Raw genomic sequence first — 26,630 nt, 5'->3', positions numbered from 1 at the left:
TTCCTCTAAATCTATTTATTCACTTAACAATCTACTGCACTTTCAGAAGGGAGCCTTAGCATTCCTTCTACATAAGGCAAAACAGAAAGGGAGATGCTTGCTTTTTCTTCTTCTTCTTCTAATCACTGTTCTTCCCTGGGGACACTGGCAAAACTGAATTTCTTGGTTCACTTTTAAAAATTTTTGGCTACGGTTTTCCCAGTCCCAAGGTTACTTAATTTACTATTAAGTATCAGTATTTAAAAGATCAACATATTAATAAAAACAAAGATTTGCTCATTGTTATGCACCTAGGGGCAATTACTCAGAAGATAATCAATTACATATATAGAGAGATATAGATATATCTATATAAATATAGATATAGATATAGATATATATAGATATAGATATAGATATAGATATAGATATAGATATAGATATAGATATAGATATATAGATATATAAAAGGCTAATATGCAAAGTGTCCCCTCAGGAGTTCGATTGCTCACTATGACATGCGCTGACCACCAGGGGGTAGCACAGAATGAAGGCAGGCCCCGGCTGGCAGCTGGAAGGCCCCGATAGGCCCTGATCACTGGTCAGGCCTAAGGACCCTACCTGTGCACGAATTTCATGCACTAGGCCTCTAGAGTGTGTGTGTGTGTGTGTGTGTGTGTGTGTGTGTGTGTGTATCTGTCCTGGTGTCCTGGTGTCCTGGAACCTTTTGTGATTATAGAAAATAAAGGTCATATTCCATGCTAATCAATGTGGGGTGAAAAATCAAAGAAAAAGTAACAACAGGCAAAACCATGTCCCTTACACATTCTAGGTGTTCCACACATGTATTGAATGAATAAAGCTTATATTTGTATATAGCAATACTAACCTGTAAATACATTATGCTATTTCATAATTCTGATTACCTTACCCATATAACATGCATATCATCTTGTTTCAATGAAATTAAAAAGAGTGAGGTAAAAGAGAGAGAAAGAGAGAGAGAGAGAGAGAGAGAGAGAGAGAGAGAGAGAGAGAGGTCTTTTTCCTTTCCAGGTGAAATCATTTGTGAGGCTAAGAAAAAAAAAATCAATAAACCACAGAAAAATTCTAAGTCAAGGCAGAACTATTTAAATCAGTATAAGCAAAATGTGCATTTTAAAAGGATGCCTTCTATAGAAAATGGGAATCTGTAATTTCTGCACATTGCACTGAAAAACACTTTCAGTAATCCTAAAGTCATCTGGAAATGCAAATACTGAAATGCATGTCATCAAATGTTCATATGACTAAATGACTTTATGCAGTAAGTACCACTAAAGACAAAATAGCATTTGTATAATTTTACCTGCAGAATTTTTTCTTTTTATATAATTTTAAATTGTTTCAGTTTAATTATAAATAGTTATATCCAATAAGAAGTTTGTGGGGTTTTTTAATTAGAGATTATTGGTCCCAATAGCAATATGTTCAAGCAATAGATGCAAGAACTACAGGATGAGATTTCAGCTCTGGAAGGGAAAATAGAAGCAAATTAATTTGACATTGGAACTAAGGTTGACAGGAAATAATAATTTCACTGAACCTACAAGTTGATTATTAAATTCTAGATTTTACTCCAATTTCAGGGCTATTTGGAGGTACTTGGACTTGATGATTGATTGGTTCTTGTCAAAGACAAACACCAAACAAGGAAGACAATTACTTTTATTCAGGTTACAACTATAGGAAGAACACTCCAGATCTAAAGATCAGAGTGTCTCAGCAGGATGGTTTCATCTTAAGCTTTTATAGGGAGAAATAGATAGGTTATAGCTGGAGAGATTTTACAGTTGGGATTGTTTTTATAATCAGGGGGGTTCTCAGTAAGTCACTAAACAAGAAATACTTCTCTCTGTGTCTGGCTAATTTGGGGAAGAAAAACAGCTTAGTTAATTATTTATGAGACAAAGAATAGAAATTTAGAGTCTGTGTCTGGACTTGTCAAAATTAAAGAGATTCATCAGCAAGTTTTATGTAAGTCATAGGGAAAAGGGTGGTTCTTCATAGTAAACCATCTTCCCAGATCACAAAGAGTAGAGGTTTCTTACCTTCTCTGTTGTCCAAGAACACAGGGCTCAAATAAAGTTCAACATTGTCAATCTCATTCCAGTTATTAACTAGAACTAAAATATCTTGCCTATTTTTTTAGTTCAAAAATACTGACATGAATATGTAAATTAAGGTAAAATTGCTTTTTCCAAAGATGGTGGAGGGAAGTCAATTTGGATATGTCTGTAGGAATTGTTTTGCATTGCTATTAGTTGCCTACAACTTGCAAAGTGGTAAAATCACTCAAACACTAGGACAGACTAAAATCACATAATCTGGAGGAATGTCTATGGAAAGTTCATGGTTCTTCCTTTTTTTATGCCTTGCCTTTAACACTGAAGTCTGAAGTTTTTAGTGTTCTTTAACCAGGCCCTGGCTCCTCCTATCTCTAACCCTCTTTTGTAATCTTTCCTGTCAATTATAGGTAGAATTGTTTTCCCTCAAAGTTCTTATATTAAAGAATGTGACCTTAGGTAGAAATAGGGTCATTGCAGATGTAATTAGTTAAGATGAGTTCCTAATGAAGTAGGGTGGGCCCTAATTCAATATGACAGATGTCTTTACCAAAAAGATAAATCTGGACACTGGCATGCACACATGCAGAAGGTCATGAAGAGATGAAAGCAGAAATCGGGGTGATATTTCTGTAAACTCAACAACACAAAAGACTGCCATCAAACCAGTAGAAGCTAGAGAGACATGAACTAGATTCTCCCTCTGTGCCTCCAGAAGAAGCCCACCCTGCAGACACCTTGATCTTGGACTTCTAGCCTCCAGATGTATGAGATGAATTTTCTGTTTTTTATGTCACCCAGTTTAGGCTATTTTGTTATAGCAGTCCTGGCAAATGAATATACTCCCTACCTGCTGTGTCCTGTGTTTCTCTCAATTCATCCCCTTTTAAGAAAACCCAGGCTATTTCCTCTTCCGGGAACATGTTTCTTCCTTCCAATCACAGACACTTGGCCAACTTTTACTCATCTTTCAGATCTCTGCTTCATCCTTTCTACCTCTGCAAAACCATCCTTGTCTCATCTACACCCTACAAATGTAAAGAGCCAGTCTACTGTACTCCCATGGAACACTATATTACTTTTCATACTATCATTGAGAAGGTTAAAAAGGGCTAATTCAAATGTAACCCTGATATTTTGGGGGCTAGCAATTGGAATCCATGCCAGCAATCCATTCTTGATAACCTATAATTAAGTCTTTACCTCCTTCCCAGAAACTGGTCTTGCAGAACGTGTTACAGAGGCCATAAAACTGTGAACAGTGCACTGCCCTAGAGGGAGGATTATTAACAATGGCGCCAGGCCAAACCATCAGATATGGCCTGGAGACCCCCAACACCTGAGGGTCTTCTTGCAAGGCCCATGAAAATGACCGGAAGCATAATCCATATTTGCGGGACAAAGACCACAGGGAGATATAAAATGAAGGCCCCTGCATGTTTCAGTACTCAGATTTGGAAAGCTATTCCCTGAGTCCACTGGCGTAATTAAACAGTGTCCCTCCATTTCTTTAAAGCGTCACTTGGTGTCTCTTGGGTCTTCTGCAACATCGTAACCTTCAATTCTGGTTACTTATGTAGTTTTGTTCTATAAAGTAGCCATGAACACTGAATTAGTATATAAGGAACCATTGCTCTTAGCTATAATATACATAGGGTTAAGTTTCTGTGAGCCTCTGGTCCCAACATTTTCATCAATCAACACATAATCTAGTTTTATGTGTTTCTGTATAAAGACACCTATTTAATATATATTATGGATTCATTAACATTGACTTCATGGCCAAATGCTCTATTACTTACCTGATGAAGCTTACCTGACACATATATTTTCTCTGTAAGGCACATCACAACCTTCTTACACTTAGGAACACTAGACAACACTTAAGTACTATACTGTGACATTTTAAACAGTGAAGTCAACATTAAAAAGTACAAACTAAACAATCTGTTTAGTGCAAAATAATGTGGTACTAAATATAGGGTGTCCCCCAGAAATGTATACAAACAATGAGGGTATTTCCTTCCTTTTAGGGTCTCTGTCATTTTTTTCCTGTGCATTTATAGAATATGGGTAGGTGGCAAAATGATTTAGAACCCCATTTGGAATCTCAAAGAAGTACCTGTGTCACCAATTATTGTCTATAATAATAATCGCACATCTTCCTTCTGTCTCAGAGAAGCAAGTCTGAGTGTTGGGTCAATAACCTTTCTATGATTAAAATTCATGCACAAACCCAAATGCACACAGAAAAGGCAATAAGCATTGTCAAAAACATAGCAGCTTGCCTAACTGGTTTGGCTCAGTGGATAGAACGTCGGCCTGCATACTGAAGGGTCCCAGGTTCGATTTGGGTCAAGGGCATGTACCTTGGTTGTGGGCACATCCCTAGAAGGGGGTGTGCAGGAGGCAGCTGATTGATGTTTCTCTCTCATTGATGTTTCTAACTCTCTATCCCTCACCCTTCCTCTCTATAAAAAAAAATCAATAAAATATATTTTAAAAAAAACAACAACAACAAAAAACACAGCAGCTTATCTGTCCTGTGGGGCATGTAGAAGCACAAAGTGAAGAATGAACACAGGGCTGAATTGCAGATCAAACATAATGTGGGCTGAAGATACACTCATTGCAATGGTTTTTCTAACAGTGAATTCTCAGAAATATAGAAAGGTAATATTGTAAACCCATGCAACCATTCTTCTAATATTGTTTCTGTAAATGATGACTTGTAAATTCACATGTAACCACTGATAAACAGCCTGTTTGCTTAAAGGATTCCAGGAACTAACCTCAAAGGAAGCCAACTAGAGCTAAGCTCCTGGAGTTGAAATGCCTGAGGAAAAAAACAGGCCATAGATTGACCAGCTCCCATGGTTATCAGAGCCGACTGTGCCCCTAGCACATAGCACCCCCAATGAGAGTCCACAACACCCTCCAGTTTCCTTTGTTCTGCCTTCTGCTCCCTGGCTCCTAAAAACCCCTGTCTGCACTGAGATGTTAAGATTGTCTTTGAGACAACATTCCCCTATCTTATGAAGCTGCTGGTTCTTGAATAAACCTGCTTTCCTTCCATCAGACCCTGCCTCTTGATTATTGGCTTTTGAGCAGCAGGTTTGGTGTCATTATCATCCCCCAATATTATAGAATAAATGAAGTACAGCTCTTTGGGCCTATGTTATTACAGGACAGATTGCATGATGGCATAGAAAACACACACTGAGGGATGCTGGGATGGTACCATATGCAGATGGTGTTCCCATCGTCTCCCTGATGAAATTGTAGAAGCTAATGTCTATAACAATGCTTGGTGTAGTTCATGGCATAGTTTAAGCACTCACTAAATATCCTATATAATAAAAGGCTAATATGCAAATAGACCAAACAGCGGAACAACTGGAACTACCGAACAACTGAACAACAGGTCGCTATGACATGCGCTGACCACCAGGGGGCGTGCACAAAACATGGCGGGCATCGGCCACAGCAGGATGGTGGAGCAGGTGAGCGGGGGCGCCAGAGCAAGGCAGGGCACCAGTCGCTGTCACTGGGGTGAGCCTCTGGTGGTTACTGACAATTCTTTGCTCTCGCGCACCGGGGTCCTGCCTGGTGCTCGCACCCGCAGCCAGTGCCAGAGCCACCGTTCACACTCACTGCCGGCGCCCAGCGCTGGTCCTGATCACTGGGCGCTGTCAGCGGGTGTGTGTGGGGCCTGTGCTGTCAGCCTGTGGGAGGTGGCAGTGGGAGCAGGGCTGCCAGCAGAGAGGGGTCCTGGGCCTCAGGAGGAAGGGCCAGGCGGGGGCGCGGAGAATGGGCCAAGACCCACGCCTGTGCCCACTGCAGCCTCATGGCCCACAGTTCCTTTCAAGGTGCATGAATTTGTGCACTGGGCACCTAGTTGTTAAATAAATGGATGACTTGCAAAGATGCTGAATGGGCCAAAATCTCCTCCATCCACGTAGTTAATCTGTAGAAAGGAAGAGGGATCAATAGCAGTGCTAAATAACACAGAGGATGCTAAAGATAACTTCCATTAGAATTTATTTCCTGTTGCAAAAAGTAAATCCAAGAATTTCTCTGGAACATATCATGGTAAGTATATCATGCTTATGAAGTCAGTGACTTTGCCCTGTATTTACTCAGAATCATATACAAATCATCTAACCCACTTTATAGTTACTTCTCGGTAAAATAGGGGAACAGTACCTAATCCACTAATTTGTTGAGGTAATTAAATAAAATAATATACCTGAAATTGACCAATGTGTTATCAGGAACATGATGGTGGGTTGAGCTCTCTGTGCTTCCTCACCCTCCTCACTCAATATGGGAGTGACAGGTATGTAGTGCTCAGACCTTGGAATGGAGAGCCAAAAAAAAACTGTGTGAGAAATGTCTGATTATTATTTATGTTGTCTTCAATCAAAATGTTTAATTTAAAAAAACAAAACTCTTAGCCCCATGAACTCTGTGAATTACAAAACTGCACTGGGCCCTGAGAGAGTTCCAGTCTTTCTCCCCCATCCCTGCAAAGAAACTTCCTTGACATCTCAGCATTGCAAGGCTAACATCACATTCTCAGAGAAGTCTCCTCGCACCTCACCTTCCTCCCCAACACTAGTTAAATCAACTCACTCAAAAATCTATCCCTCATTTTGTTCTTCTTTCACAGTGTTTTCAAGAGTTTCTATCATAATATGAGTATCCCCCACTTTTCAAAAGTTCAAGTTGCACCAATTCACATTTACTTAAGACCTGCATTAGTACCCATATTCACTAACCAAAAGAAATCCAAAGAGGAATTTTGCTTTTAAGGAAAAAGAGAACATAGCATTCCTTGTTTGTTTTGCAGAGAGCTATTATAGAGGCAGCCACACCTGGAACAAGGAGAACGCACACCTCCCTACCCCCTTCCCTGGGAACTATACTCAGCATCTCAGCATCAAGCCACCATCATTTTGAACTGCGTCTATACGAATCTGTACTTTATCTTGATTTATTTTGTGCATCCGTTAGCAAGATGTGTTCTAAGGTATCAGAAAAGCCTTTTGCTTTTGACCTTTCCCTTTTGTAGATGATTGAAGTTGCATTTTTTTAATGGAACCACCCAGGCCCTGTGAGTTCCTGCTCCAGGATCACTAGTAGACATTCTCAAGTATATCGTTTTCCACATTGTCACTTGACAAATGGCCAAGAGTCTTGGCTTATGAGATAGGATTTTTCAAGTTTCTTCACTGTTATCTGTTCTACCATGTTAATAGATTCTAAATGACCTGGAGTTATTAGAAAACTCCTAGAGGCAATTTTTAAATTGGAGCAACAATTTTATGAGATCATTTCAATTTCACAATATCACATTTATTATTTTTCTTGATGAAAGCTCAATAATAGATGGCAGCTTTTTAAAGCTAAGAGTGCAATTTTTATTACCAGCTAAAGAGGATTAATTGGGTGACAGAAATTGACAAAAACAAACCTGTTTATCACTTCATGAGTCCTGGGTCACTTAAAGGAATGGACCATTATAAAAAAATTCTTAACCATTATTAAAATCTGTTAGTTGAATAATTAAACATAAAATTGAAACAAGATTGCATAAGAAAACAAAATCAAAATGGCAACTCCAAAGGTGAATTAAATATGGAACCAAATAGTCAATGAAGTAGCCTGCCACACAAAAGAAATATCCATGTATAAAAGGTTGTTTTTTTTGTTTGTTTTTTTCTAAAGACAGGCAGTGGTCTGTGCTATGGATTCTAAAAGTGTTGTGTTGTATAAGTATATGCTATGTTTATGAGTTGTGAAAGATCACCTGGGAAAGGAAATATCATGCTTTTCCTTTCATAATAAAGTGCCTAAAGCTTTCATTTCCCCTATGGGCATGGCCTTGCTAAGAGTATTCTGATATTCAGATCTACTAACCAACGTTTTCCTGACCCATGGTTGGTCCAGAAAATGCACTGCCAGTTTTGATTTCTGTGACTTTAGTTTTTCTCCATAATTATCTTTTAAAAGTTAATATAAGTTTATGCTGGATTCTATGAATAAGTATCTTAGAACTAAGTACTGACATTTCATTTTTATGCTTTTATCTGTGTTGTGTTTGAGACATGACTGTTGGTGTCAATTACTATTACTTTAACTGTTATGAGCTAACGAAAAAGGACAGAGATAGACTTAGGACAAAAAATGTTTTGGGGGCCAAGTAAAGGCCAAATGCCATTATAGTACTTACACATGAAGATTTCATAGTAATTTGAATAGAAAATGAGGCAAGAAAATTGAACTGCCATGTGGTATGTAGTAGAATAGACCTGCAGCATTTCAAAGAGCTGGTATTGTAAGAGTAGTCAATATCATATTCATGTTGTACACAGTAGTTTTAACAAAAAAATAGTGTTACTTTAAGGTTGTTAATTTCAAGTTTTTATATTTAATTTTTAAATTTGGTTTTAAAATAATTCATAAGAAATATATGTGTATGCTTGTCTATGAAGTTTCATTTAGGTTTAGACATTAAATAACACTATAATAAAAGTAATTTGTCAGTATTGGGATCAGAGAATTGAGTTCTTTACAAATTGTCAATGTTTTATTCACGTTTGAGAAACTTGACATCAAACCTCACACCCACTGCTGGAATTATCCATAGACAGGGCACTTGTAACTATTTGTTTTACTGTTGGACAGCTCTGATGATTCAAAAGTTCAATTTTTATCGATTGCTGCAAGTACATTTTTTTGTAAGTTCCAACCATTGGTGGTAGTTATACTTAAGAACAAATTAAGTCTGCTCTCTTTCTGTTGCAGCTTTTAGTTATAGGAGAATAGTTATTATGTTTTTCCTTAATCTTGCTTCCACAGATATTTTTGAGAACTTACTTTGGACAAAAAATTGTACATTAGCCTTTTTTTTTTTTTGCTCTGAAAGGCACTACAAATAAACACACAGAAAATTGAGACTTTTATTCATATCACCAATAATAATAACAAGGAATTATTAAACTCATTCATGTGTTAGGCACTAAAGGGGGCAGGTATAGAAGTATATTGACACACTATTCTTGCCTTCCAAGAGTTTGAATTTAGTTGGAAATGAAGATTAAAATTTTAGATAATATTAAATATTATAAAGACAAGCATTGTAGTTCAGAGGGTTTAGTAACCTGAGTTCTGGAGTCATTACTGGACGTTTATGGATTTCAACTAGAGTTCAGTCTTCAAAGCTACAGTGGGTCTGAATATACCCCGTGCAAATAAGCACCCAACTGCTTTGTCCAAAGTAGCATAAATGCCAAAAGTGGAAATAAGTTTTTTTGCTCTTTGTCTAGTCCTTTCTTCACTCTTTATAGCAGAAAGAGAAAATCGTTACTTGAGAAAGCAAATTTTTTATTAAATCTACAAATTTTGGGAAGATCACTGAAATTTAAATGGCAAAATTCTAAGTCTTGTGACTGTTCCTGGTTTAGCCTGTAGCCAGTGAAAGTTGCTACAATTATTTTTGAAACGCATTTTCTTTCGGATTGATTTTAGGAACAGCTCAAGCTCAAATGACAAATTTTTTTATTTAGAAACAAACAAACAACAACAAAAAAGTTCTGTCCAAACAGGAAGAATACTGAAAGTCTGGGAAGCCACCAGATCGGCTGTGTTGCCGGAATTCTATTTACCTCTAAGCCAGACGGAAGACTGCTTTGCACATGCGCAGAAGGGAAGCTTGGGCGGGGAGTTCCGGCGCGTTGGGTCGCGCTCCAGGCAGCGATTGGCTCCGCCCTGGCCGAGAGGCGGGACCGGAAGCGCCCGTGTTGTGGGACTCTGCTGGTTCAAACCCAGCGTCTTTCCAGCGCCTCGCTTCCTGCGGTCGGTGCTGCTCCGGCGGAGGCGCGATGGGGGAGGCGGAGAAGTTCCACTACATCTACAGCTGTGACCTGGACATCAACGTGCGGCTCAAGATGTAAGAGGGCCTGGGGGCCGGGGCGGGCATTGCTGGAGTTTGAGGAGAGGAGGCGGGGCCTGTGGGCTGAGGGTAGAAGATGGTTATTAGCCTGGAGGCCGGCCGGGGGCGGCGGGGAGAGCGGTGGCCGGGGCAGACGGGGGACGCGGCGTGGAGAGGGCGCTGCGGGAGGAGGAGAGCGGCGAATAAGCCCCGAAGTCCAAGGCGGTTTTACTTTCTTCGAAGCCTGTTGCTGTGCACAGCAACCTTTTGAGGGGTCACTCGTCCCATTTTGCAGATGCAGAAATCTAGTCTCTTTTAAATTTTTAACGGCCGGCGGTAATTGGAAGGTCTTCCCTTGAACCCGGGGCTGGGAGGTGGAGCAGAGACTGCAGAGTTCTGTAGACACGGGCAGATGTGGTAGCTGAGGATGAGATGAGCACATGGATGTGCAGTAGGAGCAAGAAGCACGGGAAGTGATAGAGGGTTGGGGTCACTCTCTGGACGGTCTGGCATTGTTTCGCTAGGGGCGCGGGGAGCGAGTCTAAGATGAGGGTGCCAGTTGCAAAGGGACCAGCAGATAGGAGAAAAGAGCCTTGCGGGGAAGTCTTGGGGCCTCGCTGTTGAAGGAAAGGCCCAGGGCATGACCTCTGGAGATGAGAGCAATGGAACGGAGATGGGGCGCAGGTAGAACCGAGTCGGAAATTCTGTCCACTTTAAGGCAGTCTTAGAGGAGTGTGTTCATACGCAAAAATTACCACAAATTATTCATCACAGTTATCACTGGTAATATGTCAGCAGTAAACCAATGATCCTCAGGCAGAGGGCTGCCTGCCTGCAGTGAATACATCTTCTCAGTTGTCAGGTGCACCTTTGAGTGACTGTTTCTTTTTCTTTGCAGAAGTTACATAAGACTCTGACACTTTGCTATTTGTTTTGGCTGATGGTAAAAACAATATGTCAAAAACTACACTGCCCATTTGTATAATACTTTATGCACCCATTTAAGGTAATTTCTGCATCAAACTCTCCTAGGTGCTTATACAGGTCCTGTATGTGTGCCATCATCTGGTACAGGGCTTTTTCAAAACTTCAGTCTCATTCCTCTCAGTATTTCTTGGACATATTAATAAATTTCTGGAACTTTTGAACATTAAAAGGAAAGAAAAACAAAAAAATGGTCCATTATTAACAGATACACACATTGACTATTTCAAGGCAAAGATAAAGCATTAATCAGAAGTTTGGTAAAATTTGGTACTAACCATTTTTTAGCTTCTCAGACTGTCATGTGCTTTTTTTTTTCGGGGGGGGGGGGCTGGAAGTATCAATTTAGAATCATAAAATCAGAGAATAGTAAATTCTTTAATTCTGTTTTTTCTCCCCACGCCTTTTAATCTATTTCTATGGTTTTAATAACAATTTGCTCTTTGATGTCCCTTTTCTTAGCACTGTAATTGAATATCAAATGGCCTATAAGACACGGTCACTTTAGATGTCCCCAAGCACTTTAAAAGTAACTTGTCCCAGATTGAGCACATCATTAGCCTACCCCTCTAACTCTGAACTTCCTATATTGTCTCACCCTGTTTTGGTGATTATTAGTAACATTCATCCAGTTTAAGACACAAAAATTTGAGTCATGCGACATCGTCTCTTACCTTCTCTATTAAATCATTCACAAGTTGTCTTGAATCTACTTGCTAAATATCTTTTCTATACCACTGCTCTAACCTTAGCCTGTCTTTTTCCTTCATAATTTTTAATGAAAATCTAACTGATCTTGCTTTCAGTTATACCTCTCCATTAGGTTCTGAAACTCCTGCCAAAGGTGTGATAAATACCAATCTGAGTGTAGTACTCTCATATCAAATAATTCAGTTAGATTTTTGAATGTTCATTGTATAAGGCATTGGACTGAATTTGGTGACTGCTTAGCCTCATTGCCCCCCTACTTTCCCTTCTCTAGCTTCTTCCTGCATGAGCTTTATGCTTTAGCTATACCAAACAACTTCAAGTTCTCCAAACATACCATCTTCCTCTTTGCTTTGGTCTGTGCTGTTCTTGTTTATCTTTCTGGGACTTGGAGCCCCCAAGTTCCCAGACTTTTTGATGTACAGTGTCTTTCTGTGGTGGGAAGAACATTGGCTTTGGCCTTGTCTGCCCTGGTTTTTATTCTCAGCTCTGTTACTTTGTGATCCTTGATCTCTGAGTCCCTGCTTCCTCATTTATAAAATGAGAACATGGTTACAATTTTGATTTCCAATTGGTGTTTCTACCTCTTTCATAGTTTCCTGTGCTTATCTTTTATCACTTTTAATTTAAAGAAATGATCAGAGAGTACATCCACATAGTAAATAAATAAAAAAAATTGAAAAATACAAAAAGAATATGCAAATAAAAGTAAGTTTTCACCCCAGAAACAAGGACTTAACATATTCTTGTAGTGCTGTATTGTTTTATCTTTCATTTCTGGGCCACTATGCCTAGTACAGTAAATGTTTTGAAAGAATAGATAAATAAGTGTTCAACTTGAAATTAATAAAAGTGAAACTAAGGCCTGGAAAGCTGGTGATGTCTGGAAGGTAGACCAAGCGTTGATGACAGGATTTGAAATTAAGAAGCTTAAGATAGCGAAATATATTGATGAAGATAGAAATGATTGTAAGTGTGTTAGGATTTTAAGATTCCTTTACTAGATGTAAAAGTAACTTTAACTTCATATACAGGAAAATATTTAGGTAGCATAAGGTCACTGTGATGCAATCATAAACTTTGGTATTTGTTGCCTATATGCTTAAAAAATGTTTGTCTAAACATTATTGTTCTTATACTTCCAGAGGGAGTTTGGAAGGGAAGAGAGAACAAAAGAGTTATAAAGCTGTTCTAGAAGACCCAATGCTGAAGTTTTCAGGACTGTACCAGGAGACCTGCTCTGACCTTTATGTTACTTGTCAAGTTTTTGCAGAAGGGAAGCCTTTGGCCTTGCCAGTGAGAACATCCTACAAGGCATTTAGTACAAGATGGAAGTAAGTTGTTTTCTTGCATATGGTGAGTTCCAGACTGTTCTCCAAAGTCTTTATAGATGTTTTAAGTATGATTTAGTAGTGATTACAGAGGAATTTAAAAAATTATTTAATACTTGTAAGGATTGATTGACCTAGATAGTTAAGATGGAAGTAAATTTGTTTGTATTCAGTATATTGACATATTTTTATGAGAACTTGACTGATTCACAAAATGACCCCCAAATCAAAAACACATTTTTATTGTATGAAACCAACTTTTAAAAAAAAATATATTTTATTGATTTGTTACAGAGAGGAAGGGAGAGGGATAGAGAGTTAGAAACATCGATGAGAGAGAAACATCGATCAGAAGCCTCCTGCACACCTCGTACTGGGGATGTGCTCGCAACCAAGGTACATGCCCTTGACCAGAATTGAACCTGGGACCCTTCAGTCTGCAGGCCGATGCTCTATCCACTGAGCCAAACCGGTTAAGGCAGTAATTTTGATTTTTTTCTTTTCATACTACAAAACCTGTGTTCCGGGGAATGCTTATACGAAATCACAGTTTGGTTCAAAACAAGTTTGGTTATAACCAGGTTTAAGTGGTTTCCCAGATTATTATTAGCTATTATCATATTTCTTGTGTCTTAGTGATATTGTCTGAGTTTTTTTATTAAAGGATTTACCGGTGTTGTTTTTTTATGAGTTTTGTTTTTTTTAAACTTTTTCATGTATTCTATATTTAAAATTGAAGTTGCCTAGAGCGAAACTAAGGTAACTCGCATTATTTTTTGTAGTACTAACTTAATCTTTGAGGCATTTTTTTCTGGCCAAATCTTCTGGCATGGTTTGTTAATTTAAAAGAAAGTTTTAAATATATAATATATGCTTATGTTGACTTTATTTCCATAGCTGGAATGAATGGCTAAAACTGCCTGTGAAGTACCCTGACCTGCCCAGGAATGCCCAAGTGGCCCTGACTATATGGGATGTGTATGGGCCAGGAAAGGCAGTGCCTGTGGGTGGGACAACGGTTTCGCTCTTTGGAAAATACGGGTAAGCATTCTCTTCTAATCTTTAGGGATGTTGTAGTTTCTCATCCTTTTTCTTTTTGGGAAGTTCATGCCAGTCTGCTTCTCTGTGTGTACATGTTTGGTACATGATTCCATAATTCTTGAGACTGAATTTCGTATAGGATATACAGACAGATTAATTAAGAAACACAATTTATATTACTCTACTGTTAGTGACTGGTAATGTGATTCCTATTAGAAAATAGTATTGGAAATTAGAATCTTTTAGGAAAAAAGACTATGTGGCATATACTGTGAGAGCTTTGTTTTTCTGCTTTGTCATAATAGTGATAAAAAGGACAATGAGCAGGGTTAAAAAGCACTAATTTGCTAATAGTGGTAATGACTATAATAGAACAGTTGTTAATTCTGTTTTTAAAGATTTACAGATAATAGAAGTTTATTGTGAAAAAACACAACCCATATTTCTATCCCTTTTGTTGATATTCTGTTACTCTTTCTGAGTATATTAATTGGAATTTTTCTTTGAAGAACTTGATCTCTTATCAAGTTTAAGAATGAGTTGGTACCCTGGTAACCTGCAAAAGTAATTGATGATTTTTGTTTTTTGTCTTTAAGTTTTGTCATGAACTTGTAGTCTTAAACATTTTTGAAATGTTTCCATTGCTATCTTAAAGCTTTATAATGTTCAGAAACTCCCATTTTTGGTCAATCGGAGCCCCTTCAAGTTGACCCATGTCCTTTGTAGTCATAAGTAGCTTCTGTGCTTTTTGGCAGATAAGCTATTCCAGGCTCCTTGGGCAATTTTCTGCCCCAAACTTGGTTTCTCTGAACACATCTGATGTTAGATACAAATGAAACATGTTAGCGAGCAGCTCCGATTCTGAGAAATTTCCTCCCTTAGAGCAGGGTTTCTCAAAAATGAGTCATTGACTTACCACTTTCAGAATTCCTGCATATATCTATATTAAATACATTCAGTCTTATTTACTTGGTATTTTTATTTAAACCAGCTCACTTTTTTTACTTCCATTTAATTGAAAGCAAAATTTTAATATCTTGGTATACATGGAAAATAAGTGTTATTTAACTTTGGTGGGTAATGACAAAAATAAATACAATGAAAATAACTATGTTACTAAATATTACAACTTTAAGAAAAAAAAAAAAAAAACACCCTAAGAAACAAATGATAGTAAATCTGTTTGCTTTGCAAATATGTATATGATACCTAACCAAAAAAATCCTTTAATTAGGATGCTCTGTGTCTAGTCAGATATAAGGGGATATTCAGCTCACTGTCACTTTATTTAAGGTAAAGATAAGGTTTTACATCAACATTTCATTTTACACCTATATGGTAGTAGGGCATTTATTCAAACAATAGCATTAGGTAGTAATAGAGCTCTATGGACACTCTGAGCAGTGGGGAAGAAATGTGAAAAACCTGTCCTATTCCCTCTAGGCCAGTGGTTCCCAAACTTATTTGGCCTACCGCCCCCTTTCCAGAAAAAATATTACTCAGCGCCCCCTGGAAATTAATTTTTTTAAAAAATTTTAATAGCAATTAAACAGAAAGATATATGTATTAATGTTTCTACCTTTTTCGTAAAATATAGTAAAGAAAGGTGTAAATTAGAAACATTGAAGTTTGAAATTATGAAACTATTTATTGAACTCAAAATAGAAAGGTAATACAAAAAAAGTTAAAACAAATGCACCTGTGGCCATCACTGCCCCCCTGGATCGCTGCAGCGCCCACCAGGGGGCGGTAGCGCCCACTTTGGGAATCACTGCTCTAGGCTGATGCTTCTACTGACCTTCATCTCAGAAAAAGGAATTCGAAGAAAGCCTATTATGCAACTAAAATACCTCCTTTTTCTCTCTGTGTCCTGGGCCTTTCCTTGGGGGTGAACTTGGTTTCATGGGAGACAAGCCCAGGGAGTCCCTGGCATGGCCTTGCCCTTCCTGTGCAGCTTTGGATTGTGGAGGAATGTGACATTCAGGATGTTCAGGGGCTACAGCGGAGTGCAAACATGGACTGTACTGCTGCACAGCTGTGTGTGGTGCTGCTGACATCCAGGGAGAGAACGCAGCATGAGGCTTCTGGGTGGCCTTGGCAAGAAGCCTGTGCAACTTTCTTCCACCTGCCATTAAAAGTCATGCCACGTGCCTCCCCATTCTCATGACTTAGGCAAGTGGTAGTTTCCTCAAATGTTTCTTAAACAATGAAATAACACCACATGCTCCCCACCTTGTTCCCTAAGTAGTCCTGGTGTGGCCTTCGTAGCTTTTAAAAGGGTTCCTCAAAATGCCTAATAGTTGCATTATAGTATTCGGAGTCTTGTGACTGTCAGTATCTGTTTTGTATACTTGAGTCAGTGTGAAGCAGTACTTCTTGGAGAATAGTGTAATAATAATTGAAAGACTAATCTGTTAGAATATGGTTAGAATAAATTGTCCTCATTCTGAATGTCTAGCTTGTGAGATTTCTAAGGAGGTGAGGAATGGATTGATCGTTAGATTGAATTGGCAAAGAACTACAGGCAAGCTGCAGATTTCTCTTGCAGATGTTTTTTCCAAATGTGAACTCGGAGGTCTGGGCAGTTGCTGCTGCAGTGGCTTGGCATGGGAGCTGGAGCAGCAGCAGCAGCTGTTGCTGGGGCCTCTGCAGGCATCTGAAGGGGATCCTGCTGTGCTGTTCCTTTTGTCTTGCCTGCTTGGCTTAATTTCCCAAGTGGACAGGATGCTCTGAGCATCTTCTGGCTTGCCACCTGGAGGCTGTGTAACTCTCTACAAAGTTTCCATTAGTGTCAAAAGAAAGTAATACGTTCACTTGATCATTTGAGTCACTTGCTACCACCCCTGCCCTCCATGTCCCCTGTCCTTAAATCTTCTCTCCGGATCCATCCCAAGGCACCTAAATCATTTAGTAAACTGACTTCCTGCCAAACGTAGTTATTTTTTATTTAAGTTCAGTCAGTCAAAGTATTCACTGGGGTATAGGGAGGTGGAGAAAAAGGAGGGAGACCATCCTTTGTTTCTGAAGGTACATTTAAGGGTAATCATTTAAAGTGATGTTGCTGCCTCACTGTACCTAGTTTCTTAGAGTCTAAGCAGGTCTGCTTGATGTTGAATCTAATACTCAGTTGAAAGGGAATGAAAATGAACTTTATGAAAGGCTTGTATATGTGTGTTTTTTGTAATGTAAATTTTTTTGAAAGCTCTAACATGTTAAATATTAAGATTTTTGGTTCTTTACTACAAGTCAGTGCATTTGTTTTGGGCCTATAAGGTAAACTTTCCCAGATATAGTTGCTGGATATTACCTGTTTACTGCCAACCTTAGAGCTAAACCTTGCAACAGATACGGTCTTTAATCTTACTGTGCTCATGAGCTTGCAGCTATCCTTTATAGTTCCCAGTCTAAATGTTTATGGCATCATTACTTTGCATAATGTTCAGTGAAAATCCTCTTTATTACTTCAGGAAAATCTGTGAAGAAAGTTTCCATTAGTCAAAGCGTGATAATAATAGTTTTTAAAATGTATGTAAAACTTTTAAAGTGTAATGTTTTTAAAGATCAAGAAAATACATCAATATATGTGCAACGTGTACCTTACTTTAAAAAATACTTAATGTGAGAACAAAATGCTTTGGGCTTGCCTATTCACCTGCACACACTTACAGTCTTATTCTTTCCACCGCAATTGGCAGCTTGCTCTTTCAGCTTTGGGGCGATGCTATTTTAGGAGATATATTGTCTGAACAGTTTTGTTAAAAAAACAAACACAAAAAAACACACCATACACCTAAAAAAGAAAGAACACATTAACAGAAGACTTTCTTTATTTTTACCTCCCACCCCTATAAAAAAAAATAAAATAAAACCACTCAGAAACGACAGTAGCATATCTATAAAAACACAGTTTTCCAAACTTCCTTTATGCAGTGGTTCTCAACCTTCCTAATGCCGCGACCCTTTAATACAATTCCTCATGTGTGGTGACCCCCAATTTCATTGTTACAAATTGAACGTAATTAAAGCATAGTGATTAATCACAAAAACAATATGTAATTATATATGTGTTTTCTGATGGTCTTAGGCAACCCCTGTGAAAGGGTCGTTCGACCCCCAAAGGGGTCGCAACCCACAGGTTGAGAACCGCTGCTTTATGGGTTTGTTCAACCTGTATTCTACATCTTAGTAGTTTTTTGAAGGAAACAGGACAATCAAAGGTTATAAAGTGTTTCAATTTAAAGCAGATGATCAAGCTTAGATTGAAGTTCTGATTATATATTTTGTAGACATGGGAACTTTTTCTTGTATAAATCCACTATTGTATTTCCCATTAGGCATTGCTCTTACAGAAAAGAAGACAGGAGGATCAACCTGTACCTAGTGAAAAAGATAACATTAGTTAACATTATTGAATACTTATTATGTGGCAGGTACTATTGAAGTACTTTTTACTTGTGCTGATGTGTTTAATTTTTCTAATAGCCCTGTGAGACACAGGTACTCTTTATAATCCCACTTTATAGATTAGGAAACTGAGGCACAGAGAAGTTAAGCAATGTACCCAAGGTCACTTAGGTAATAGATGCCACAAGTGGGATTCAAACCCCAGCAGTTTGACTGTGCAGTCTACTATGCTGACTTGTCATGTAAAGTAGACAGTTAAGTAATTATTTAAATTTTGTTTCAATCATTGTAAATGTGACATTCCTTCATTGGGTCGCAATTTGGTTTCCATTATTTTAAGATCTCCACTGAAGTTACGAAGGGTGTATGGCCCATGAGGATCCTTCTGTTTGTCCAGTCTACCTTTAGGACTCTGTAAAAGTCTGAGTGCTTGGAGGAGAAAAGAATGGCATGTGAAAAGCAGTGTGACATGGGTTTTAGCTGCTTAGTTAATTGCATTGCAACTCACTGGAGGCTTAAAGGTTGGCAAGAGAGACATGCATTTCCTAGAGTGGAATTCTCTCTGTTTAGGGATTAAAAATTTCCTGTAATGAACTGCATTAATTTACTTCTACCCTGAACATTCTCTTTTTGCCTAGCATGTTTCGTCAAGGGATGCATGACTTGAAAGTCTGGCCTAATGTAGAAGCAGATGGGTCAGAACCCACAAAAACTCCTGGCAGAACAAGCAGTACACTCTCAGAAGATCAGATGAGCCGCCTTGCCAAGGTAAAAATATAAGCTTTTCCAACTGGTGGGAAGCTCTGAATGATGTCTAATGTAGTATAAGTTAACCTTTTCAATTCTGTCAGATTATTTTTTTTTAATTTAGATTTAATTTTTTAATAGTAGCTTTATTGAAATATAATCCATATATCATAAAACTCACTCTTGAAAAGTATACAGTAACTTAAGTTTTAGTAAATTCTGAGGTGTGCAATCATCACCACTATTTAATATCAGAACATTTTCATCAAAAATGTAACCATGTACCCAATAGCAGTCATTCCCCATTCCCTCCTCCCTCCTGCCCCTGGAACTTCTAGTCTTTCTGTCTTTGTGAATTTTCCTATTCTGGACATTTCATACAAATGGAATCATACATTGTGTGGCCTTTTGTGTCTGTAATCCCATCAGATTAGAGAATGGGGAGTTTTTGGTGATATTTTCAAGATGAACTTTTTTTTTGGTGACATAGTCTTAAAGATGCCACGTGTTACATGCTAGAGAACCTTACGTTGTTTGGAATTGAAGATTACTTAGTCTAAATTGTCCTCTCTCCACTCCCACTCCTGTTTTTGTAAGAAGACTGAGTTTTGTAAGAAGACTTTATCTTTCAAAATTGTTTTACTGAAGTGTTTTTATTTAGAAATACAAAAGCTAAGCTCAAATCTGAGCTTAAGTCAGAACAAAATAACTTTTGTCAATATCTGTTCCCAAAGCACTATGCTAAATACTATTTGAAGATCCTTTTTGGTACAATACACTTTTAAAAACTGGGAAAGCAAATATATGCTTATGATTCTATTTTTATACAAAAGGAACAGAAATTGTAGATGTAATACTTTATATTTTACACACTCTCACTTTAAGACAAGAAATGAGTATACAAATAGATGAGGTTTACGGGGATAGAATGGAATGGTTTGTTTCCTGTTGCACTTTTGATTTTCCAGCCAGTGAATTTACTATGCCTGTTTCTAATTGTCGAGAAGGCATTTGGTATAAGAGTAACAAGGTGTACATAAATCTTAATAATACGACAGCATAGTTATCGTACATTGTACCCACGAGCCAAAATAAATAGCATAGTGACAGTTTTCAAACTGTAATGTAAGAAAGTTTATTCAGTTATAGTACTGCCTAAGTCTTGACTGCCTGGGGATAATGGCACAAGAGGACTGTGAAATGAAGATGAACTATTTAAATGGCCTGTGAAAAGATGGTGTTAGATGATTATTAAACAAAGAACCTCAAACCCAAGCTGGATTAAATATTCTTATTCTGATTTATTGCTCAGCTATGCAAATAGAATTATAACCACAATATGAATAACTGAAGTTTAAAAGCCTTACTTCTAGGTTTAACAATTTAAAAATCAAATCCTTTCAGAAGAATTTTAATGGAATTAACCTCTCTAATGATTGTACATCATTTTGTGAACATGTGTAGTTTTCCTTTGAGGAAAAATGAGTGTGAGAAAAGGAGACAAAACTGAATAATCTTTGGTTTAGTTCAGGGGTCCTCAAACTTTTTAAACAGGGGGTCAGTTCACTGTCCCTCAGACCGTTGGAGGGCTGGACTATAGTTTAAAAAAAAACTATGAACAAATTCCTATGCACACTGCACATATCTTATTTGAAGTAAAAAAACAAAACGGGAACAAATACAATATTTGTATTTGCATGTGGCCTGCGGGCCGTAGTTTGAGGACCCCTGGTTTAGTTAAGTTTATATAACTGGATTTCTTAGACTTACTGGGAACAGGAAGAAATTAACATAGTACAATCGCCTCCCCCCTGCCCCCACATTTCCCTCATTATTTTCTCTTTCCCATCTCTAAATTGCCCTAATAATTTTTTTTAAAAATATGTTTTATTGATTTTCTACAAAGAGGAAGGGAGAGGGATAGAGGGTTAGAAACATTGATGAGAGAGAAACATCGATCAGCCGCCTCCTGCACGCCCCCCACTGGGGATGTGCCGGCAACCAAGGTACATGCCCTTGACCAGAATCGAACCTGGGACCTTTCAGTCCGCAGGCTGACGCTCTATCCACTGAGCCAAACCGGTTCTGGCTGCCCTAATAATTTTTATTAATATAAATATTTCTGGGGTTTTTTTGGGGGGTGGGGGGAAAAATAAATAAGTATTTCTGTTTTAATTGATTTGTGAAAATAAAGGCCAGATTTCTGGAACATTCATTACACTTTCATTGTCCATGACCCAGCCTTTTAATGATTGTGGCCTTGAGCAAATCTGCCCATTGTTCCCATCTGCTCTGTTTTTCAGCTTGTCATATTTTAAGAGTTTTATGACTAGGATGCATATCCACCTGGGGTTTTGGATGTGACTACCAAGCTTTAGTGTTTGATTTATACTTGAATCCATGTCTTTAGACATGAAAGGTTAGTGCAAAAGCATGCTTCTCTACTGTCTCCTTTTCATTTTAGCATCTCTGCTTGATGCCTTTGGAATGTGCTTTAGTTTCTGTCAATTTGATTAAGAGGCCGCAAAGAGAAAGTAACAACTAGATGAAAAATGTTTTGTGGTCTGAGTGATACAGATAGGTGGGGGAATGTTGAACAGTGTGTAAGTGAGCATTGGTACAGTGACGTAGTGTAAGATGTGATGTTTTAGACTATACTTGAATCCATGTCTTTAGACATGAAAGGTTAGTGCAAAAGCATGCTTCTCTACTGTCTTCTTTTCATTTTAGCATCTCTGCTTGATGCCTTTGGAATGTGCTTTAGTTTCTGTCAATTTGATTAAGAGGCCGCAAAGAGAAAGTAACAACTAGATGAAAAATGTTTTGTGGTCTGAGTGATACAGATAGGTGGGGGAATGTTGAACAGTGTGTAAGTGTGCATTGGTACCATAGTTACATTGTCATAATCACACTTTAAGTGCTCTCTAGCCACATGTGGCTAGCAGCTACCCATTGGACAATGAAGAAATGGAATCTTTTCATTATTGCCGAAAGTGCGATTGGATAGCACTGGCCTAGAGTGCCATTGTACTAATTTGTAATGGATGAGTAACCATATTATTGTCTTCCTGGTAATCAGGTTATTTGTGTCTACTACACAGGACACCATTTTTCAATACCTTGGAAATTAAGTTAGTCTTCAGGAGATTGCTGATTCTTAGTGAACCATCAAGCATGAGCTACCCTGAAGGAACCAGAAAGTTGTGTGAGATATTTCTCTCATTTTGAAGGAAGTGTTAAAAGGGCTTTCTCTCTTGACATTATCTTTCTAGTTGCAGGATTACTTGAACCTGCTGTCTGCACAATATGGTAGGAACTTCAGGGTACAGACATGTGAAAACCCTTTACTAAGGATAAAAGTCAAGTAGAACAGATGCTGTCCTAGCAGTTGGTTAGAGAGTATTGTCCCCATATGCCAAGGTTGTGGGTTCGATCTCCGGTCAGGGCACTATAAGAACCAACCAATAAATGCATAAGTAAGTGCAACAACAAAGCTCTCTCTCTCTTCCTTTCCCTCTCCCTCTCCTTCTCCCTCTCCCCCTCCCTCCCTCTCTTTCTCCCTCTCTCCCTTCTTTCTCAAATCATTTTTTTTTAACTTAGAAGAACAGATGCTGATACACTTATAGAAACATTTTAGGAGCCACACAGAGAAAGCAGTTGCTAGTTTCTTTGTGTGAACAGCTAGAAAGTTAGTATTGGTAAAGAAGTCTCTTTTATTCAGTTCATTTAGATGAATCTAGAAAAGGGAAAAGATTAATTAGAAAATAAGGTTGGCAAATGTTTTGGATTTAAGAAATATGATTTAAGAAATGAGTTTTGTTATAAGCTGGACATCATTTTTTGTTACAAATACTCGAATAGATTCAAATTGATGATTTATGTGAATTTTTTATTTATTTATTTTTTATTGCTTAAAGTATTACAAAGAGTATTACATATGTCTCCTTTTTTTTTCCCCCCCACCCTTGACAATCCCCCAGCCTTCCCTACCCTCCAGTGTCTTATGTCCATTGGTTATGCTTATATGCATGCATACAAGTCCCTTGCATGATCTCTTACTCCCCCCCCCCCCCCCCCCCGCTTATGTGGATTTTAAATTCTGTATGTATTCTATAGTTAGATTTTAGAGAAATGGGGAACATGGGATTATTCAAGGAGATGTTTTGAAAAATAGAGGCATTACCTTTCTTTTTATGCTTTTAAAATTAATAGAACTATCAAAACTGGTGGAAGATTTAAATAGTAATAAGTTACATTATAACTGGGTAGAAAGATTGGGAGTCAAAAGACCTGATTTATAGCTCTGACACTGGCTCATTGAATAACCAGTTACTTCTGTACTTGTGAATATTTTTCATTGAAGAAGTTTGGGTAGTTGGGCTCTCTTTTCCCTATTTATAAGAATCATAATTATACCATTATTAACATTTTTTAGCTATTCTGAAAAAGAAACAACCTCAGAGCAGTTTGTTCATAGTATAGCATGTTAAGTGTACTCTTCTTGGGTTCTAAATACATTTCTACTTTGAAGCAGCTATGTGAGAAAACATTCATGTAAAAGCAGTTTAATAGAACACATTATTTAGTAAGACCTATTAAAAATCTTTTCCCTCCTTTTAATGACATAGTTTACTATTTTCAGAATATAATACTGAGTCCCTAGAGATAGTTTTGAGTTTATGTTAGGGCTTTTCTAGGGAAGTTATTATTCTTTGTAATATCTGTACTTGATTAGGTCTCCTCACCTAAGTGTCAGTTTTTCCATAGTGATAATGATTTAACTTGATAATCTTTATTTTTCTAACTTCCTACCAGTTCACTTATGAACTGATATTAGTTATGGTATAAACAGTATATGTAATGCAGTATTGGACTAAATTGGATAGAAAAGTCTCATTTTGTTTTATTTTCTTTCTCAATGTTTGTAAATGAAAATAATAACAGATTATGATGACCGATGCTGAAATTATTCAAACTATGAAAACTTGCTTAGTGGCAACATTGACATCGAAATTACCTCTTAGCTACAGGTTTTTTTACTAAATAATATGTGTAACTTTTATAAGCATAGCTTATTTGGTTCTATGTTGCCATTTTTTTCTGTCATAAAAGAAGGATTTGGGAATCTCTTAGAAATGTATTCCTGATGATACATAGTAGAATCTTTTCTATCAGTCATTTTGGTTTGCTTACTGTTGTCTGAGACTGTCTAAACTTCTCGATTTTTCTTGAAATTAATGGTAGCAAGTAGACAATTAGTTTGAGAGGGAAAGATTGAACCCTGAAATAATATTGATTTATGTCTGTCTTTACAGCTATAATTCCTGCCAGAAAAAAATAGGAGGTAACGTGGTTTTAAGACTAGATTAATCTCTGAGAAGTTTAGCTGAATGCAACTTTTATGAGGCAAAGACTACTCTTCCTGAATAAGATTTCTATGTAAAGTTTCAAAGTAAAATTGAAGATTTGTGGCAAAGACTTTATTAATCAGGAAGCTGAAAGCACTTTTGTGCTACCTAAGAATTAAATACACAGGCATGTGTGCAAATTCTTTAGGAGACGCGTACAACTCCTTTTTTACTTTCAGTAGTTGTTCAAGTGAATTCTTATATACAGCTGCATTTTGTCTTGAATTATAAATTACTGCATTGCTTGCATTTTATTTGATACAGATAAAACTCAGTGTCTTAATATTTATTGAAGAGAATTATACTTTTTAATAATAGAAATTTATGAGTGAACCATATTGCATTATGCAAATGGACTAGCTGAGGGATAATGCTGTTCTGTTCAATGACTGTTTATTAATTTAGCTCAGTTGTAGTCTAGGATCAAGGAAATGTTAAAGTTAAAAGAGTAATATTATGGCCTTTAACTGAAAGGAATTTAGAAGAACAAGATAGGAGGTAGTTCAAGAAACACTATCCTGTATGATTATGTGAGGGGGTTAGGGGGAGATAGTCTTACCTAATGGCAGTATCAGGCATTTTTATTGGGCAATATTCCTATAAATGCTTCAAGAGAGAATTTTGAACATTTGCATAGGCTCTGTGAATCTAAAAGTTTTCTGTCTGGTGACAGAGCCGAATGGATTTTTTTCTGCTTATTTGTATGTTGTTGTTTTTTAAGTGGCACAGAAAAAAACAAGTAAAAAATATATAGCTTTGTCATTATTTTCCCCCTTAGGTTCCCTAAGAAAGCCTATGTGTATCTGCACCAATATCCCCTACTGTATAGCTACTTTTTGAGGAGAAATCCGTTTACTGTGTAACTTTCCTGTTAAAGTTTCTTGATAAGAGCAAGCTTGATGCCTAAAGCCTATAAATTTCTATATTATAACAGTTTTTATTAACCACATGTTGAAAAACGGTAGCATTGCTTAATTTATATGGTTCTTCAGTTGGATCTAGATCAACGGTTCTCAACCTGTGGGTCATGACCCCTTTGGGGGTCGAACGACCCTTTCACAGGGGTAGCCTAAGACCATCGGAAAACATATATATAATTACATATTGTTTTTGTGATTAATCACTATGCTTTAATTATGTTCAATTTGTAACAATGAAAATACATCCTGCATATCAGATATTTACATTACGATTCATAACAGTAGCAAAATTACAGTTATGAAGTAGCAACGAAAATAATTTTATGGTTGGGGGTCACCACAACATGAGGAACTGTATTAAAGGGTCGAGGCATTAGGAAGGTTGAGAACCACTGATCTAGATGAAAGGCCCTTGTAAGAAATAATTTGAGAGAACAATTATGTTAGTACCTGGCTTTCATTTCAGATGGTGAAGTAATGTTAATTAAACGGGTTTTTATTCTTTGGGTTTTAAAATATGAGGTAAAATAACTTTATTTGGCATATCTTAATAAGTGCTAATTTTTGGTGGTTTTCTCAACAGCAGTCTTTGCACAATGAATTGTTTTTTTAAATAGCTTTAGTTTTTAAATAACATTATTTTTTCTTATTACAAAGATAATACACATTTTCTACCATGGTAGAAGATGGTTAAAGCACAGACACAATAAAAATTACCTCTGACCCTCTGCCCAAAAATAACCGTCATTAATATGTTGCTTGATATATGCTTTCAATAAATTAATATGTGTTATGTATGAATTTATTTATAGACTAGTGGCCCAGTGCACGGATTCGTGCACATTGAAAGGAAATTAATTAGAAGAAAGATTCGTGCAGTAATTATGTTACTGCAAAAAATTACATGTCAAAATAGTCAATATACTATATATAATATAGTTTTATAAAATTAAAACACGTGTGCGATTGGCACCAGCGAGAGCTTCACATGTATCATGCATGTGTGAGTCAACATTTATTTTTAAATTGCCAGTGTGCGTCATATGTGTCGGAGGGACAGAAGGATG

The 26,630-nt window shown here is 37.4% G+C and overlaps 1 protein-coding gene across 3 annotated transcripts in view; it reads left to right on the top strand.

Moving 5' to 3' along the window:
* Positions 1 to 9,884: 9,884 nt before the first annotated feature.
* Positions 9,885 to 26,630, top strand: part of PIK3C3 (phosphatidylinositol 3-kinase catalytic subunit type 3) — a 72,724-nt gene continuing 55,978 nt past the window's right edge. Inside the window, exons 1-4 of one of the 3 annotated variants that reach the window (XM_006085149.3) lie at positions 9,885 to 10,038; positions 12,858 to 13,046; positions 13,941 to 14,084; positions 19,127 to 19,256. In XM_006085149.3, coding sequence (XP_006085211.1) covers positions 9,971 to 10,038; positions 12,858 to 13,046; positions 13,941 to 14,084; positions 19,127 to 19,256 — 531 coding nt within the window. In that variant the 5' untranslated portion in view covers positions 9,885 to 9,970. Of the gene's footprint in view, positions 10,039 to 12,857; positions 13,069 to 13,940; positions 14,085 to 19,126; positions 19,257 to 26,630 lie in introns of those variants that run through there. The other 2 variants (XR_002828321.1, XM_014452561.2) reach the window with 2 other exon arrangements.

Source organism: Myotis lucifugus, unplaced genomic scaffold (assembly GCF_000147115.1).
Source record: "Myotis lucifugus unplaced genomic scaffold, Myoluc2.0 scaffold_16, whole genome shotgun sequence".
Lineage (NCBI taxonomy): Eukaryota > Metazoa > Chordata > Mammalia > Chiroptera > Vespertilionidae > Myotis > Myotis lucifugus.
The sequence above is the reverse complement of the archived record's forward strand: the minus strand, read 5'-3'. Positions and strand labels throughout refer to the sequence as shown.